We start from the raw sequence: 20,000 nt of genomic DNA, 5'->3' as shown, positions 1-20,000 counted from the left end.
GGTGGCTGTCTTGGTCTCTATGTCTGTCTATGTCTGACTCTATCTTCATAGTTGTCTCTGTCTGTCTGTCTGTTTGTCTGTCAATACGGCCCATTGAAAAGGTCAGGAGAAGGTCATAAACATATAATCTTATGTTGTGGTGCTTAGATTGTCTGTCTCTTTGTGCGTATGAAGCTATAAAAAGGACAAGCGTTGTAAACAGGAGAGATATTGATGTGTTGTGGTGTCTTTCTGTCTGTCTGTCTGTCTGTAGGTCTCTCTATCTACAAGAAAGACAAATTTTGGTGTTAACATAATACTGTGTTGTGACTTCGGAAATCACTCTCACTCTCTCTCTCTCTCTCTCTCTGTCTCTCTCTAGTCATTTTAAACTAATGGCCCTTTGTTCCTCACTGGCTATTTTTCAATACCTCTCAATACAATAAAACGTTAATGCCATTTTCTTACACGAATTGTACGCATATGAACACTTGTGGTACAGAGGTAACGCGCGTAACTCACTAATATGTCAATGGTTCGAGCCTCGGCCAGGACACACGTGAGAAGGGTGTCATCCAGTGTGACACTACCAAATATCACAGGTTCCCGGTCCCCAGTTTCCTCCTGTACTAACACCGGATAGACCAACCGCCCGAGTAGTTAGTAAGCTGATAAGTGGTGAAAATTATACATAAAAAAATGAGTTTGACGAAAGAGGCAGCATGAGGTAGTACTGTGCATGTTTACATTTGTGGAACGTATTCTTTACATACATTTTTCAAGATGGAACAATAATTAGTAAGCACAATACAGAACTTTTATACTGCTGTGTTACTGACAAACATCGTGAAACTACTTGGGTTGAATTCGGTTCCTGGGGTTTTGAATCCTAATTCGAAGCTGTTTCGCCACAAACGCAACAACAGTCATTTTCTCGAGGTCGACGCGGTGTAGAGGAGAAGCCGACAGCTGTTGGTCCTGTACAGACCGACTGGAGCAGCTGGACCCGAGGCAGAGACAGCCGGATTACTCGCTGTGCAGGGGAGCCTCGCCGTCACCACTACACGTACCGGGAGCAGACAGTGACGATACATACAGTGTGGTGCAGATAAGGCTGTCGATCTAAAAGTGGTCGGAATAGCTGTTTTGGAGGAGTGCTTGTTTTCGAGAGCCTGGTGGAAGGGCCTGACGACTGCCCGAGAGGAGTATTGAGTCTAAAGGTGTCGAGTGAAGAACAACTACTCAAGGTGACGTGGCCGACTGGCCGTGCTGGGTCGTGGTTGGTGTAACTTTAACTCAAGATTTGGTTTTACCTCTTGTTTTGTTTCTTTTAAATGGTGTACAAAGTTTATTAGTGTTTTATGTTCATGCTGGGTGAAGTGTCCTATCACAACCTTGGCTTGGAGTCTGCTCAACTATGGCTATATAAACCGTTCCACCAGAACCTTCGTGTGAACCCTGATTGCAATACCAACCTGCAGTCCAACATTAATTCACACACAACCTTAACACAGTTGTTTACACCAGAATAATCAATAAACAAGAAAGACTAAAATACACTTCTGGGACCTAAGTACACCGCAAATTGTACTCGAGTATTGGACAACAACCCGTAAGTATGAAGTAATACATAATCACACTGTACACTACATTTAGTACCTAGGTTAAGGTGCCAAAATCAGCGTACAACAATGATCACGAGTTAGAATAAAAATACTCCTGTAGGGTAAACAGTACACAACACTGTAGTGAACATCATCTAAGTTTTCAGTAGTTTATGGTGCGATAGTAAGTACGGATGATATTTGTAAGTATATAAGTACACTTTTAATGCCTTAAATTATACCATAAATAGTATATTAATATGAAATATGGAACGGCACAGCATATATAAGTGTGTAAGTATACTTTTGAGGCCTTTAAATATACCATCAACACAGGTGCGACAGCCAGTAATTATGAGATTTATAAGTTTAAATAAGTACACTTGTAAGGCCTTTAGTAGCCACAGTGTGTTAGCTCCAAGTGAACGAAGAATTGTCTCATTATTTCCAGTGCCATTTATAAAAGCCTTTGAGAGAGCTACGTTTTGGTGTTGACCGATCCATAACCACGAAGCATGTTTTCAATAACACCATTAGCCTCAATCACTCCTGCTGTGGCCTTTACCTCCCCCCTCACCCCTCACCCCTCCCCCCTCCCCTCACCTCCCTCGTAAATATTCCCACGGTTAATATCACTCCAAATATATTAGATTATATTTGATATTAAGAACTTGTAATGGACTGTACCTTAAAGGGTTAGAGAGTACAATATAACATGTTAATAGGAGTTAGGGCTGTATTACTGTGTGTTGATAGTAGTGGCGACCAGGAGTGTAGAGGCTTTGTTTATATACGTATTTATACATATTACACATATATATACATTTAAATACAATTATGTATATTATAGTTTCTCTGTTACCTGTATAAAATTGTAGTGTCCAGATGATAACTATAATTTTTGTTTTTATTTTATTCCTCCTCTTCCTCCTCCTTGTCTTCCTCCTCCACCTTCTCTTCTTCTACCACCTCCTCTTCTTCTACCTCCTCCTCCTCTTCTTTCTACCTCCCTCCTCCCTCTCTTTCACCCCCTCCTCCTTTCTTTCTTTCTACCCTCCTCCTCTTCTTTCTTCTGCCTCCCTCCTCCTCCTCTTTTTTTCTTCTTCTCCTCCTCCCTCCCTCCTCCTCCCTTTCCCTTCTACCTCCTCCTCCTCCTCTTCTTCTACCTCCAACTCCACTTCTTCTTCTTCCTCCAACTCTTATTTTACCTCCCCCCCTCTTCTTCTACGTCCTCCTCCTCTTCTACCTCCTCCTCTTCCACCTCTTCTTCTTCTACGTCCTCCTCCTCTTCCTCTCTTCCTTTGTTTACATTCTCACATCTTCGTTTTAACATCTTAAGAAATTATTGAGTTTTTACCAATATCGAGTTTTTAATTTTTGACCTTTTAATTTTAATCTAAATTTAACTTTCTATTCTTTATCTTTATCTTATTTTCTCCCTTCTCTCTGTTTATCACCTATCAATGTGTAGCAGAATATTAACAGATTGGTATAAATTTTACATATTTATATTTTTACATTTTTATACACCCATATATATACACTCACTATACAATGTGAAATCATGAACGAAATAAAACACACACACACACACACACACACATACACACACACACACACACACACACACACACTACAAGGCTTGATACGTACATTTCATCGCTCAACATCTGCTACATAATAGAGTATTCATCATTTTTTACTTACTCCATTTTACACTCCATTTAGTTCAAGAAATCCAGCGTCCAGTACAAAGTTATTTATACAGCTGCTAACTTGTTTACTGCATTCGTATTTTCGATTGAATTAAAGTGCAATTTGGTGCTGACTAAAAATTCTATGCATATTTGATGGTAAATGGCCTTTGTTAACGGTGAATTTAATGTTAGTTTATTTATTGCACCTGATTTATATTATATTATGTCATTATTTTTTTTTCACGATTTCTATTCAAGTCAGGACAGTTCATCGGAGGTTCGATCCATGGGTGGGGTGAGACTTAGAGCCATTTATCTCTACTTTACCCCATGTAGTAATATAAATGAATGGTTTAATGATTTGCCAGTGCAGTTTGGTGAGCTGTCCGATCTTCCTGGGCTCCCTCCTCCCATAGCCATACTCAGAGAGGGAAGGAAGGGTTATTGTTTTTACATGTATTGTATCAAACAGACAGATGAGGAGATAGATATATGAGGTGTTATTATTATTATTATTATTATTATCATCATCATTGTAGTAGAATAATTTAAACAAAATTATAACACCAAATAAAATAATAAAAACATCCAAGATATTTTTTAACCATTTAAAGCAGAGGGCATTAAAATCCCGACCACACATACCACAGTTTAAGACTCCGGAGAGAAATAAAAACGAGGGAGTCTCAGTTCCTATATATAAAACCTTCCGTCAATGGCTTTCTATTTAGTGAATTGATTCTCCATTTTGGGAAGTATTTTTCATCAATTGGATTAATACTTTCGTCAATGGCCACTTAGCTGTACAAAGACTCGACCCTGTTAAAAGTGGTCATTATATATGCGACCTGGGGAATGGTTAGCATGCGTGTGTGTTAGTTCTTTTTACCTAGGAGAGATGTAGGAAGTGTGGGACGGGGGTAGTGGATAAGAAAGAAGGAGGAGTAGAGAGGAAGGGAGGTTAAGAGAGAGAGAAAGAGAGGTAAATCATTTGTAAACAAATTTTTCCTTCATTATAGTGTGTATACGTTTATCATTATAGTGTGTATACGTTTAGTCAGTGATTAACTCTCTCTCTTGACAGTCACAGCCCCCAGGTTAGTTTAGATTTCACCATCACCCTTCACCCCACGTACTGACACACACACACACACACACACACACACACACACACACATACTACTACTACTACTACTTTGCTGTCACTCGGAATCGAGTATGACGATCATCCAGCTATGATACAATGATATGAGTGATTAGGGATGTCACTTAGGTTAGTGAGTTTTGAGGAGACTAAAGAGGCCGATACGGGGCCCGCAGCGTCGTTCACATTCGATGCACATGTGGAGGGCTCCATCTACTGCGGGAGGGGCGGTGGCAGTGTCTTTCCGGGGTTGGCGCTTGTCTGAATCGGTTTGCAGTCGGGCTAACTCGAAAGTATTGACACCTTCTCGTGTGGTGCTCCTCCAAGCGTAACGGTGTGGAGTGATCGACTCCCAGGTGAGGGGATCGATTTGGAACCTTTTCAATTGCCCGCCGAATATACGTTTACAATTCGTTAGGTGACTGTAAAGTAGCTGCTTTGGCAGTCTACTGTCGCCCATGCGGGTAACATGGCCAGTCCAACGTAGTTGTTCATGGATAATGGTAGCCTCGATGTTCCTACAGTTGGTGTCAGAAAGAATAATGGCATTTGTTCTCTTTTTCTTCCAGGTGAACTCGGAGGATGGAACGTAGACTACGTTGGTGAAAGTTTTCAAGTGCCTTGAGGTGCCTCCTGTATGTGACCTATGTCTCGCTGCCATATAGCAGGGTGGGGAAACGATTTCGGAGTCTGGCAAAGGCTTGAGATGCACATCTGAACCGATGCTGAATCTCTTCACCTATGTCTGAGGTGGTGGACAAGTGGGATCCGAGACACCGAAAGTGGGCAACATGAGAGGGTAGTAGGTTTAAGCTGGATGGATGGTGGAGGTGTGTCTGAACCAGGGGCAGGTTGAAAGAGAATCTGAGTCTTACGTAAATTCACCTCAAGGCTGAAGTGTGCATACGCGTCAGCTTAGCCCAGTCCACATGTGGGGTGAGCAGAGTGGCTCCCCGAAAGGGCTGCTCAGTGGCACAGATAGGACCGGATTGCACTGTTGTGTCGATCCCAGTGCATAAACGACCATCTTATCTGTGCCGCCCATGTGCAGAGTTGTGACTAGAGACCCCCGGCAGTCATCTCTTCCTGTCCCCGTTTTGGGGGGTATAGGGGGTTTGATGATAATGAGAGGTATGATGAGCTGGGTAATGGCTGCGTGTGAGTTGATTTATGTGTTGAGGCAGGAGCGTAGGCTGCAACCACACATCTTGGCTCCCCCTTTTCCTGATCCAGTGGTGCAAGTGTTGCAACGACTGGGGAGAGGAAGAGTTGGAATGGATTGCCTATAGCCCAGTTTGTTGGGTTTCGTCTTAGTAGCCTGTCCATCAGGCAATGCCTTCGTCCGCCGGTGTAGTCGTTGGGTTTCCATGGTGGTCACCTCTTCTGCGTACACCGTCTTTGGGGTCTTGTTAGAGCTCTGTAAGCATGTCTGCCTGATGCGGGGCTCCACCTCAGATTTTTTTGTTCGGGATTTACTTCCGTAGCCTTATACCTGCCAAGGTTAATCCGCAGGGCAGCGGGGCGGTGGTTGTTAGGCGCCAGGACGTGTCCACATGCCGGTGGGCCTAGGCGCCGTCCCTCTTGGGCCCACTGCTACTCCGAGATCCCCTGCTGGTCTAGCGTAGGCCCACTAGGCACCCAGTTACCATGTGTTGCCACGAGGAGGCACAGCAGGAGTCTTGATGGTGAGGAGGCTGTGTACTGGCAAGGGAAGACTTATGCCAGTTGCTTCCCTGTTCGCCACGAGGGCTAGACAGCACACACACACACACACACACACACACACACACACTGATCTTATCTCTCGTACACCTCAATAAAAATTCAGTACATGGAGATAGTGACATGTTTTGTATGGGTCTGTAGGTGAACGCCAGTGCTGAAGGGAGACGGGAGAACGTTTGCCTCGAGTTATTGTTTAAGTATTAGTGGTTTTGTTTACGCCTGGTGACGTTGACTTCAGATATACTTTATTCCTTCATTGTTTTTTACTGTATTGTTTTAATTTTTACTAATCACTCCTTACCTGCCTTCTATACTGTCCTCCCTAGTCTTTTTTTTAATTACCTTCTTTTATCACCTGTTGCTGTGCCACTTTAATCAATTAGCGATGAAAGATGACGTTGACTGATCTAGAAATATAAGTTTGGGTGAAAAATTATTAATTGGTTTGTCTCGCTTGGGTAAAGTAGTTTATATTGTTATTCATTTATTTATCATGTTATTGAAGATAGAATGTTGGAATAACATTAAAAACAAGAATCATCCTCCAGTTTATTTCACCTGAAGATTAAACATCAAACGCTATCTAGGGGGTTAGGTTAGGTTAGGTTAGGTTAGGTTAGGTTAGGTTAGGTTAGGTTAGGTTAGGTTAAGTTAAGTTGGGTTAGGTTAGGTTAGGTTTATGTCGAAATTATTGATGGAATTTCAACTGATGAAGTGGCATGATTGCAGACGGTGCTTGGATATTTTCAGTTTATTCACAGTACTGAACATATTTCTATCCAGATTGATGATGAAATTGATGGTAAGATGACTTGCCAAACTTATCAAAAATTGTCTTGAGATCACGTCGTCAATGTAGTGTGGAGAGGTTCAAACGCCCTGGCCTCGTGTTATCAGTAGCGGTACCATCGAACATCCCCTACCCCCCTTCACTATCTCTCCGGTCTTGGTGTTATCAGGTGACTTGACTGACCAACAGGTGATAACTCTCAGCTGATCATCAAAACAAAGAGTTGCCATTTCATTCATTAAATCCCTATTCCATTCATTCCTCCTATTTACAAGTTACATATTAAACAATTCTCCTTAACCAAAAACATTAAATCTCAATCCAGTTTCTGTCTTAGAGAACCGTAATTGGCTTTGATAAATAGGTGATGTTTTATCCCAAGAGGGAAAATACAGTAATTGGTACCTGTTGTATGCTAGAGTAGGTCACTTATAGCAAAAGTAAAGAGGGTAGTTATTGTAGTGGTGAGGTTAGTTGTGGTTACTCATTGTGGTAGCTCTTTGTGAATGGTTTATAGTGATCTTTCAACCATGATGGAACGACGGTGGTTGTGGTGGTGTGTGGTGGTTGTGGTAGGAATGGTTGGTGGTGCCCGGGGTGCTCTGGATATTGAAGGTAAGTACACAGTGTTAATGACCAGGTAGAAGTGAAGTGTGTGTGTGTGTATGTGTGTGTATGTGTATGTGTGTGTATGTGTATGTGTATTGTGTGAGTCATTGTGGTTGGGAGTTTGTACGCGCATGTGTGTATACGAATGTGTGTATGACTATGTGTACATGTGTGTGTGTATGTGTAAATATGTGTATATGTGAAGCTGCAGTTATATATACGTGTGTGTGTCCCTCTTAACTAAGCTACTTCCCTACACATATACAATCATACTCGTTCAAAGAAGATACATTTGCGTGCACATTTGCTAATATGCACGCGCGTGTACATGCATACGTGATCAAATATATATAAAATTCACGCCAGTACAAACTTACATATTCATATATTTCACTACTAAGGCATATTAGTGTACGTCCATGCGTGTTCGTATGTAAATTAGTAAGTGTCGTCTTCCTGGTTCTCTATTGTTAACTGTTTTATTCCTTCTCAATTACCCGGTCCTGTCATCCATGGAGTACTTACACCTGTAATAGCCTTTCATTTAAGTATCATTTCAAAGGCACAAAGATAAGTTCGAGTGTTGTCATACATACAATTTAGAACGGTTTTTCTCTTTACTTCAATGGCTAACAAAACGATAATTGAAGTAAAAGGACTATTTAAATTTTTCGTCCTTAGATAAAAGATACACATTAGGTTGAACTTACGTAACAAGAATTTTAATCTAGAACGTTTAGATGACCGTTCTGGTTAACAACATTGACTTTGAATGTGTAAAGAAATATATATGTAAAAATTTCGTTAATTTTTTATTAAATCAGAATTGCATTTATTTTCACGTTGCATTAATTTCCACTTAAAAAAAATTACGCTAATCTCTAAGTTAAGCCACTCAGAAAACGGAAATTTGGACAGCAACACTGTGTTGTGAGTTATTTTGAGAGTATTTGTACACACAGGGACAGAGAGCTAAAAGGACTCCTGGACTGGTTAGAAGCTGTTGCCCCCAACACACACACATTGCTTACCTTCCCACGTGTGTCTGATACAGAGTTAAGTATAGTGTTTATGAAGAGTCTTGTTTATATCGAGGTTAAGGCCAACCTCTATGATACAGTCACCATGTAGGAATGGCTGTACCTGTACTTTATCCCTGTATCTGTTGTTGTATTCAGGTTAAAGCCTCATATTTATACTACAATCATTACATGGCAAATACTGTACCTGTAATACATACCTGTATCTACATTTGTATTCATATCTCTGAAGTTAATTCACCTTAATGATACAGTCACCATATGGGAATTACTGAATTACTGTAACTGTATTGTATGCCTGTATTCTGTCTGAAGCTGTTGTTCTTACCCTTAATACTCTCCCCACAGCCTGGAAAGGGGAGGAGCCGCTCACCCCGGAGAGAATAGTCAGGGAGGTGGTGGAGTACTTCTCTCAGCGCGACCCTCACGGCATCCCAGGTGAGTCCTAGCTCAGGTGAATCCTCGCTCAGGTGACTCTATCTATCTATCTATCTATCTATCTATCTATCTATCTCTCTCTATATCTATCCTAAAAGCTGTCTCAAAAATGTATACACAATGTTTTATAGATTTTTTCTATTACATCACATTAATATTTACAGTATGCTACAACATTAACATCGTCTTCATTACTAGAGGACAATGTTGTTCTAGTCTACTTACATTTTATTGAGACGTCTCTAATATTTTTTCACCTCGTAGTCAGTTAGCGTAATGAACCCTGTTGAGTCACTTTAATGTGTATAGGAAGTTTATAAGAAGATTTGTGAGGTAGTGTGGATGATTTGTGAGTCAGTGTGGATGATTTGTGAGGCAGTGTGGATGATTTGTGAGGCAGTGTGGATGATTTGTGAGTCAGTGTGGATGATTTGTGAGGCAGTGTGGATGATTTGTGAGTCAGTGTGGATGATTTGTGAGGCAGTGTGGATGATTTGTGAGTCAGTGTGGATGATTTGTGAGGCAGTGTGGATGATTTGTGAGGCAGTGTGGATGATTTGTGAGTCAGTGTGGATGATTTGTGAGGCAGTGTGGATGATCAGTGTGATGAATGTTGCGCTCATATCTTTTTCTCTCTCCTCTACCCCCCCCCACACGCACACCTACTACTACTACTACTACTTTTCTGTCACCTGTAATCAAGTATGATGAGCATTCAGCTAGGATACAATGATATGAGTTGTTAAGGATGGTGAGCTCTGAGGTGACTCGGAGCCATCTAGATATGTTGCGCGTGTGGAGGGTTAAATCTAGTGCGGGAGGGGCTGCGGCAGCGTCTTTCCGGCGCTGTCGCTTGTCTGCCTCGGTATGCAGTTGGGCTAATTCAAAATTATTGGCACTTTCTCGTGTGGTGTTCCTCCAAGCGTTATGGAGTGGACTAATCGTCTCCCAGGTGAGGGGGTCGATTTGGCACTTTTTTATGTTTGTCTTAAGATTATCCTTATACCTTTTCCGTTGTCTGCCAGCGTTATGTTTACCATTCGTTAAGGGACTGTAAAGTAGCTGCTTTGGCTGTCTATTGTCGTCCATGCGGGTAACATAGCCAATCCAACGTAGTTGCTCCTACAGTTGGTGTTAGCAAAAATACTAGTATTTGTTCTCTTGTCTCCCAGCGAACTCGGAGGAAGGAATGTAGACTACGTTGATGAAAGTTTTCAAGTGCCTTAACGTTCCTCCTGTATGTGACCCATGTCTCACTATACCATACAGCAGAGTGGGGAGGACCACTGCTCGATACACGTGCAGCTCCCTACAGCTGAAGACACGGGTACAGAGTCTGCCAAAGGCTTGAGATGCAAAACTGATCCGATGTTGAATCTCTTCATCGATGTCCTCGGTGGTGGACAGGTGAGCCAAGGTACTGGAAGTGGGTAACATTAGAGAGGGTAGTACCATTAAGCTAAATTGATGGTGGAAGTGTGGTTGAATGAGGGGCAGGCTGAAAAAGAATCTGAGTCTTACGTGCATTTACCTCAAGGCCGAAGTGTGCATACGCATCTGCGTAGGTGTTCAGGATCTCCTGTAGGTTGCGTTCAGTGTGAGCGACGAGGGTGAGGTCGTCTGTATACTGAAGTTCAGTGATGAAAGCTGCCGACACCTTTGTTCCTGACTGGAGTCGTCTTACGTTGAAAGTTCCGTCATCCGGTACTGGATGTCCACCTCGCCGGCTAAATTGGCACTGGCACAAGTAAGGAAGGCAGCCAAGAAAATGGAAAAGATAGTTGGTTACAGTATACTCCCTTGTTTTATTCCCATTTGGATGGGGAAGAACTCAAACTGGGTGCCATTGTGTAGGACACAATGGCAGAGGGATTCCCTGTTGACCGAGTCGAAGGCAGTAGTTAGGTCAATGAAGGCCATGTACAAGTCACGACGCAATTTTCTGCACTTTTTCTGCATCTGGCGAGCAGCAAAGTTTATGTCAGTGGTGCCACGTGATGGTCTAATGCCACATTGAGATTCTGGGAGGAACTTTTCCGCCTCAGGAAGAAGTCTGTTTACTTTAGAAGGTCTCAAGCAATAATCTTGCCAGTTACGGACAGCAGTGAGATCCCGCGGTAGTTGCCACAGTATGACCGGTCTCCCTTGTTCTTATAAATATTGACTATCTAAGAGTCTTTAAGATGTTGGGGGATTTCCTCCTTCTCCCATTATAATTATCCAGGAAAGAGTGGAGACGGCTAGTAACCAGAGGTCCTCCTGCTTTATACACCGAGGCTGGGATTCCAGTAGCCAGTGTGTCTTTGTTATTTTTCATCTACTTGATGGCAGTACCTACCTCATCCAGGAATGGAGGATAGCTGAGGTGGGTCAGCTCTGGGTGTTGAGGAACCTGCTGGGTAGTCAGGATATCCACATCGGTGTTTCGGTTGAGCAGCGAATGGTAGTGCTCTTTTCAGTGCTGGCAGATGCCTTCTTCGTCTTTAATTAGGAATTCCCATCGGATGAGCGGAGGGGTTTCCACGCCATGAGTAGATTATGCTTCTTGTGATGATCTGCAATTTTTTGCATTTCAGTCTCACAGACAGGACCGAATTGCACTGATGCTTAGATACCAGTGCATAAAAAACCCATCTTATCTGTGCCGACCATGTGCAGAGTTTTGACTAGAGACTCCTGGCAGTCATCTCTGCCTGTCCCCGTCGCCATTCGTCTGTCGCCATAAGACTTTTGGGGCTCTAGGTGTGTTGATGATAATGAGAAGTATGATGAGCTGGATGATGGCTGCACGTGAGTCGATTTATGTGGTGAGGCAGGAGCGCAGGCTACAACCACACATCTTGGCTCTCCCTTTTCCTGATCCAGTGGTGCAAGTGTTACAAAGACTGAGGAGAGGGAGAGTTGCAATGGACTGCCGATAGCCCAGTTTGTTGGGTTTCGCTTTATTTAAAGTAGCCTGTCCATCTTGCATTCCCTTCATCTGCCGGTGTAGTCGTTGGGTCCCCATGGTGGTCACCTCTTCCGCCTATACCGCCGTTGGGGTCTTACTGGAGCTGTGTAAGCTTGTTTGCCTGATGCAGGGTTAGCCCGCAGTTTTTTCGTTTGCGGTTTACTTCCGTATTCTTATACCTACCAAGGTTAATTCGCAAGGCAGCGAGGCATGGTAGGCGCCAGGACGTGTCCACGTGCGATTGAGCCTATGCGCCTTCCCTCTAGGGCCCACTATTGCTCCGAAATCCCCTGCTGGTCTAGCCTGGGCCCACGAGGCACCCAGTTACCGTGTGTTGTCACGAGGAGGCACAGAAGAAGTCATGATGGTGAAGAGGCTGTGTGCTGGTAGGGGAAGACTTACGTAGGGTTGCCTCCCTGTTTACCACATGTTCGAGCCATCAGCGGTAGCTGAAAGCGAGAGGAATCAGGCAGTGTCTGCATCTTAACACTAAAATAATGCTGTCACACTAGACGCATTGCACACACACACACACACACACACACACACTACATCCTTGACCACCGAAGGGTCAAGACGTACCAGGCGCTCCTCTCGGAGCAGCCAGGTCAACTGTTAAGTTGGCCCATACCAACCCCCTCCCCTGAACCCTCCTCCCCACCGGAATATCAACAAGTTTTCGCCAGAAGTTACAATTTCATTTAGGAAAGGAACGGAACCAGTGTTAAACAGAGGTGAACAGTGGTGAACAGTGCTTAAGTCAGTGAGAACAACTCAACAGTAACAGTCGTACCCAAGTTAACCTTCACACAGTGAGGTCCCAGGTACCCAGTGATAACGGCCCGTGAGACCCAACAACAACCAGCGATGTGTTAATCCGTCTACGATAGGAAGGCCTGGGACCAAACCTCACTCATATAACACCATCTGTGAGGGAATTACTGCACCACATGTCCCTCATAACACCATATGTGAGGGAATTACTACACCACGTCAAGTCCCTCATCACACCATCTGTGAGGGAATTACTACACCACGTCAAGTCCCTCATCATACCATCTGTGAGGGAATTACTACACCACGTCAGGTCCCTCATAACACCATCTGTGAGGGAATTACTACACCACGTTAGGCCCCTCATAAAACCATATGTGAGGGAATTACTACACCACGTCAAGTCCCTCATCACACCATCTGTGAGGGAATTACTACACCACGTCAGGTCCCTCATAACACCATCTGTGAGGGAATTACTACACCACGTGAGGCCCCTCATAACACCATCTTTGAGGTAATTACTACACCACGTGAGGTCCCTCATAACACCATCTGTGAGGGAATTACTACACCACGTGAGGCCCCTCATAACACCATCTGCGAGGGAATTACTACACCACGCCAAGTCCCTCATAACACCATCTGAGGGAACTACTACACCACGTGAGTTCCTCCTAACACCATCTGGGAGGTAGTTACTACACTACGAGTTTGCTGTTCAACACCTACATTAATCTGTATGTTCACTGTATGTTCCTTTACCTTTCTCTAATGAAGGCTTTTGTTAAACCACCAATGTATGTAATATGTCATTTATGTCCAATGTATATTTTCAGCCTTCGGGCTGCAGAACTTTTTCAATAAACCGTTAATTATTATTATTATTATTATTATTATTATTATTATTATTATTATTATTATTATTATTATTACACACACACACTTACTTCTATAACCTTTTCTCCCGCACAGTGCTCAAGGTGCCTGAATCTATAGAACTGCCTGACCGAGTAAGCGCCTCTCAGATCACCCTCTGGGACCTCAAGATCTCAGGGCACTCCGGCCTCAGACTCGAGCATGTCAACGTCAACCTCACCTCCTTTTCGGTAGGTCCTCCTCGGCCTTCTCAGTAAGTTCTCCTTCAACTCCATCACTTCCTCACTATCGGTCCTCCTTAATTAATGCCTTTTTCTCAGTGAGTCATCCTCCACTTCCTTCTTGATAAGTCATCCTCCACTTCTTTCTTGATACGTCACCCTTCACCTCCTTCTAGCTAAGTCATCCTCCACCTCCGACTTGATAATTCATCCTCCACCTCCTTCTTGATAAGTCATCCTTCACCTCCTTCTAGATAAGTCATCCTCCACCTCCTTCTTGATATTTCATCCTCCACCTCCTTCTTGATAAGTCATCCTTCACCTCCTTCTAGCTAAGTCATCCTCCACCTCCTCCTAGATAAGTCATCCTCCACCTCTTTCTTGATAAGTCATCCTCCACCTCTTTCTTGATAAGTCATCCTTCACCTCCTTCTAGATAAGTCATCCTCCACCTCCTGAATACTTCCTCCTTCTAGATAGGTTCTCTTTCCCTCCTTCTTATAGCTCACCCTCACCTTCTTGACAGCTTCTCCTCCTCGAAACTTTCCAGGCAGGTCCCCCTTTACCGCCTCCATCTTTCTTAACTTTGTAATGTTCAAATTTTATGGAACTCCTGAGACCCGGAGACCCTGTTAGTGTGTTCTACTCTACAAACACACACACACACACACACACTGCTTCTTTTGGCCAATGAGAAATCCTGATTTTTACTTGGACAATATACGTAGTGATTCTATTGGCAAATAAACAGTCCTGATTTTTCACCAAACAGTACGCACACTAATTCTTTTAGCCAATAAGAACTCATAGTTTTTACCCAAGTGATTATTCAAAGCGATTCTATTGGCCTATATATTATTTTGTTTTTTATCCAATTAAAATCATGTACAATGATTTTTTCCAGGTAACAATTATTTAAAAAAAAAAAAAGGAAAATATATCCTGACCAACAAGAGAAATCCAACGTGTTTTATCTTCACTGTCCTCCAATTCTTGCAATATTTCCTTCTTTATTTGCCTCCTCTCTGAAACATGCAACACATTTGCAAGCTGTCAGGCGGCTGGAACTGTCCCCTTGCAACATTATATCCCAACTTATAAAGAAAACTTCACCATTTGCAACAACACTGGAGTAGGGAGGAGGAGGAGGAGGAGGAGGAGGAGGAGGAGGAGGAGGAGGAGGAGGAGGAGGAGGAGGAGGAGGAGGAGGAGGAGGAGGAGGAGGAGGTAAGCGTTCCTCTATGGCCTGCATAATCATGTGTTAGTTCGTGGTGGTGGTGGAGGGGGAGGTGGGGGAGATTATAATTTGGCTATTTACAGTAGTGAGATGCTAGTGTGTTTTAAAGAGCTATTTTTTATCCTTAGTTCTATTCGAGGCTACTTTATCTCGGAGCTAGTTAAGAGGGTGGTGTTTTGTAAGGAGCTAGTGCTAGTTTGTTTAAAGGCTAGTCATCTTATCTTTCGCTTGTTAGTTGAGGTCAGTGTTATATGGGGCTAACTTTAACACCTCTCTCCTGCAGGCGACGCTGTAGGAGGCATTAAGAATCATCAGAGTCTTACCTATTAAAAAACTTAACACTTGTAACACACTCTCTCTCTCTCTCTCTCTCTCTCCCTCTCTCTCTCTCTCTCTCTCTCTCTCTCTCTCTCTCTCTCTCTCTCTCTCTCTCTCTCTCTCTCTCTCTCTCTCTCTCTCTCTAGACAGGTTCCATTATCAGTAAAACAGGAACCCCCGAGGATTTTCTTGACAAAGTCTGCAAACCTACTAATATAAAGGATTAGAATGTGCTGAAACCATTTTTTTAATTTGACAAGCTTATTTGCGCCCCAGTTTCCCATGACATCCAACAGAAAAATATGACTGACATGAAGACTGAAAATTAAATATTTCGATACTCTGAAAGCAAAAAAAAAAAATAGCTGTGACACTCAATTGGTTTTTTGTTTGTAAACAAGCTCGATCAGATCTTGGTAGCTGCAGGTATGATCGCAGGCCATGTGGAGGAACCTTGTTCCAAAGCTGCTTGAACTCGTCAAGGACAAAAATCATGGTCTGCATCACGAGATACAAGAAAAGATGTCCAGCAATGACACAGATGGTCTGGTTGCCTTGTTGACAAACAGGGAGTTCAAAGATACTGTGGATGTATTCACAACAAGAAGTAGCAATCCAAACTTAAAGTACTGTGGAGTTACATGCAGATGATACGAGTCCTCCTCCTCTTCACCAGAACACAGGGAGATGGTCTTTGGGAACTGCATCTGCACGCCTTCCAGTTAATGCTTCCTTTCTTCATGAGGTATAACCACATAACTATGCCCACTGAATGGGAGGCAGTGCATATCAGTGAGATGCAACAGCTTCCTGATGATGTGAAGGCTGAGTTTGATAAATGGAACTTTGTAGTGAAGCGGTCAAACCAGTAGTTTAATCAAGTGGATCCTGATCAAAGCCAGGAATGGCTGAACGGCACTGGGAAGAAAGGTGATGGCATCATCGGCATCACCAATCAACATCAGCCTTGAGCAGATGGGCCCTCTCTTACAACCAAATATGTGTATGGAATATGGTCATAATATGAAGCCTTCACACACAATGAATGCAACCAAGCCAGACAGAAACATGACTTAAAAGATGAAGATAACCTATTGACAACATTGCAGGCCTTCAAACTATTCTCAGTGGATGCATCTCCAAACTTGCAAAACATTGCCACAGAGGATATTGTTACAAAGAAAATTGAAGAAGACCTCCTGATGGCTCATCAGAAAGGACAAGAGCAGCTGATCACATTTGTTGAAGAAAGACTTATGCCTTGCAGTGACAACAGGTGAAGTTCAGTAAAACCTTACCCAGGAACAAACCTCTGACCTTTTATTCTCTCTATGAAGTGTAACAAAAGAAATCCACAACTATCCCACAGAAAGTTACCAAAACAGATAGAAAACTCCTTCAACGTCTGATCACTGCCTCCCAGTCAGGAAGAAATGTCATTCTTGAAGATATACTGAAGCATGAGCTCATGCCCATCTCTCCAGCCATTGCAGAAATGAATGGTGATCGCCGGTCAGGTTCAAAGACGCATCTGTCATAGGTAATGATTGGCAAAACACCTTGCCCGCCAAGCCTGCAAGTAACAGACCTTAGTGAAGAAGCAATGCTCATCATTAATGGTCAGGCTCTTGTGGTAGCTGTTGGGGAACGACAGAACGCCAGAACATTTGGGGATTTGGCAGATGTATTCGCTGCAGCTGTTTTGAAGAGTGGAGTATCATTCAGTCTCATAGACGTTATCTTTGACACGTATTATGAAACTTCACTCAAAAGTGGAACCAGAAAAATACGGGGTAAAGGAGCGGTACCAGTGGGAAGAGAGGTGCAGAATAGGGATCTGCCTCTTCCACCAAAATGGGAGAGTTTTATTGCCCTTGCAGCATTCTTGTCCCGTCAGCTGATTCTGCTAGCACCAAGCAACAAGACTATTGTAGTATCTGGTGGGTTTAGAATCAGGAGCAGGTGGAGTCCTCAATCCCTGACATTGTCACAGAAGATCTGGAAGCCCGTCATGAAGAGGCTGACACTCGAATAATTTTACATTGCATGAGAAGCCTAGCATCAAGCATTGTTGTTGCTGCTCAAGACACTGGCGTCTTGGTCCTCCTCCTAGCACATTTCAGCAAGATACCGTGCTCGAAAGTATGGATGAAGTCCGGGACATCCAAGAATAGAAAATACATCCCAATCCACACCATTACAGCTCAACTTGATATTAGTATGTTGAGCGCACTGCCTACATTTCATGGTTTGGCAGGCTCTGCCACTACATCTTTTTTGCCTGATCACACCAAAAGTCCTGTTGGAATGTCTTCAAGGAGCATCAGAATTTCTTGCAATTACTTGGTAAAGGTGAGCTCTGTGAGAAAGCAGTCCACGATGCCGAAGAGTTCATTTGCAGAGTCTACAAGTGTGATGCAGCTACATTAGTAGACAGGGCTCGCTTCATTCTTATTGGTCGAGCTCAAGCCTTAGAAACCCTCCCACTAACAGGTGTGCACACTACTAGGCAGCAAGCTGACATGCTGCCCCTTCTTGAGACGATGGGATGGGATTAATTAGATGATGGCTCACTTGTCCCTGTTCTCAGGTCTCTGCCTTCAGTGTCAGACTCCTACATGGAGCTCATCAGCTGCAAATGCACCAAACAGTGCACAAGTGTTCATTGTAAATGTAAGAAGTCAAAGCTGGTGTGTGCTGCTGCATGTAACTGCAGCACAGCTGACGAACTCTGCAGCAACATTTGAAAGACAATGAAATTCTGATCTAATATTGATGCTACTTTTCACATTCATTATATTATTCTATATTGCCTCAGTTTCATTCTCATTTCATATCGTTTATTATATTATCAGTTTCTAGATAAATGTATAGAAATAGTGAAAGATGCCTCCACAGAATGTAATTTTTTTGTTACATATAAGAACATAAGAAGATACAATAGGCCGGTTGGCCTGTGCACGGCAGCTCCTGTCGAGAGTTACTACCACTCTCTATCATCCATGAATCTATCTAGCCTCCTTTTAAAACTTTCCAGCGTCCCAGCACTTACTACAAAGTCGCTAAGCTTGTTCCACTCGTCCACCACCCTATTTGTGAACCATTTCCTTCCTATCTCCCTCCTAAACCTAAGCTTTTCCAACTTAAATCCGTTGCTACAAGTCCTATCCTGCTCGGATATTATAAGAACTTTATCTATATCTCCTTTATTGATTTCTTTCACCCACTTAAATACTTCTATCATATCTCCCCGCACCCTTCGTCTGTCTAGGAAATGCAAATTTAGTTTCTTTAATCTATCTTGATATGGAAGGTTTCTAAGTCCCGGAATCATTTTCGCCATTCTTCGCATGATTCAATTTCAAGCTTACAATCAGAATATGACCCAAACTTTCAATTGACACAGAGAACAGTTTATTATGAAGCTATTGTTGCTGAGAGTGTGTGAAAACTGTAAATAAAAGCGCTATATTGTCTCTACCGACCTGTGTCAACATTTCCCTCTCTGCACGGTAGCCATTTTCAGTATATAAATCTAACTAACTCCAAAACAGTGCAATATTTAGCTTGTCATATTCCAGAAATTAATTCGGCGTACCAAAATCCTTCAGAAAAAACTAATTGACATCTGTGCCTCAGATTTGCCGACCTCTCCTAAATTAAGCTAAAAAAAAAAAAAAAAAAACCACAGTCTACTCTCTCTACAGGGGAAAGTGAAGATCAGTCTGCCAGTGATCAACCTCCAGGGACAGTACAGCTGGCCAGGGTGGTTTTCGACCAGCCAGGGGGCCACTAACGTCACCATGGTCGGGATTGAGGTGACAGTGGACCTGTACCTGGGAGTCAACAGCGACGGTATACTGAATTTGGATGATCTAAAGGTAATGGTGTGGTGTGGTAGTGGTTGTGTGGTAGTGTGGAGTAGTGTGATAGTGGTTGTATGGTAGTGTGGTGGGGTGTGGTGTGGTGTGGTGTGGTGTGGTGTGGTAGCGGTTGTATGGTGGTGTGGTAGTGGTGGTGTGGTGTGGTGTGATATGGTATGGTGTGGTGTGGTGTAGTGTGGTAGTGGTGGTGTGGTATGGTGTGGTGTGGTGTGGTAGTGCTTGTGTGGCAGAGGTGTGGTGGTGGTGGTGATGATAGTTGCAAGATTATTATTATTATTATTATTATTATTATTATTATTATTATTATTATTATTATTATTATTATTATTATTATTATTATTATTATTATTATTATTATTATTATTATTATTATTATTATTATTATTAATGCCATTGCCGGAATCACTGTTTTACCTTAATATCTTCATTATCCATATCATTATTATTATTACTATTATTTTCCTCCTCACTATCATTACACGCATCACTATCATCACTACACTAACTCTACCTGTTTGACCTCTTGGCCACAGATCACGCTCACCTATGATGACCTGATCCTGGACTTCGAGAACCTGTCTACGCAACACTCTGTCTTAGTGAGCACAGCGGACGTATTTTTCGGCACATTTATCCAACCTCTCATCATCGGCAGCGTGAGTACTTAGCCAGGGCTTTGTGGCTTGGGGATCTGAGTCCTTTATCCAGTTT

At 42.9% G+C, this 20,000-nt stretch overlaps 1 protein-coding gene across 1 annotated transcript in view; it reads left to right on the top strand.

Moving 5' to 3' along the window:
• Positions 1 to 7,384: 7,384 nt before the first annotated feature.
• The window catches only part of LOC121860290, a 23,952-nt gene continuing 11,336 nt past the window's right edge, over positions 7,385 to 20,000 (top strand). The window contains exons 1-5 of the mRNA XM_042357365.1: positions 7,385 to 7,554; positions 8,937 to 9,026; positions 13,726 to 13,859; positions 19,113 to 19,286; positions 19,823 to 19,945. Coding sequence (XP_042213299.1) covers positions 7,446 to 7,554; positions 8,937 to 9,026; positions 13,726 to 13,859; positions 19,113 to 19,286; positions 19,823 to 19,945 — 630 coding nt within the window. The 5' untranslated portion in view covers positions 7,385 to 7,445. The remainder of the gene's footprint in view (positions 7,555 to 8,936; positions 9,027 to 13,725; positions 13,860 to 19,112; positions 19,287 to 19,822; positions 19,946 to 20,000) is intronic.

The sequence above is a fragment of the Homarus americanus genome, unplaced genomic scaffold, assembly GCF_018991925.1.
Source record: "Homarus americanus isolate GMGI-L3 unplaced genomic scaffold, GMGI_Hamer_2.0 scaffold54742, whole genome shotgun sequence".
Taxonomy (NCBI): domain Eukaryota; kingdom Metazoa; phylum Arthropoda; class Malacostraca; order Decapoda; family Nephropidae; genus Homarus; species Homarus americanus.
Note: the sequence above shows the minus strand (reverse complement) of the source record. Positions and strands in the feature narration are given on the sequence as shown.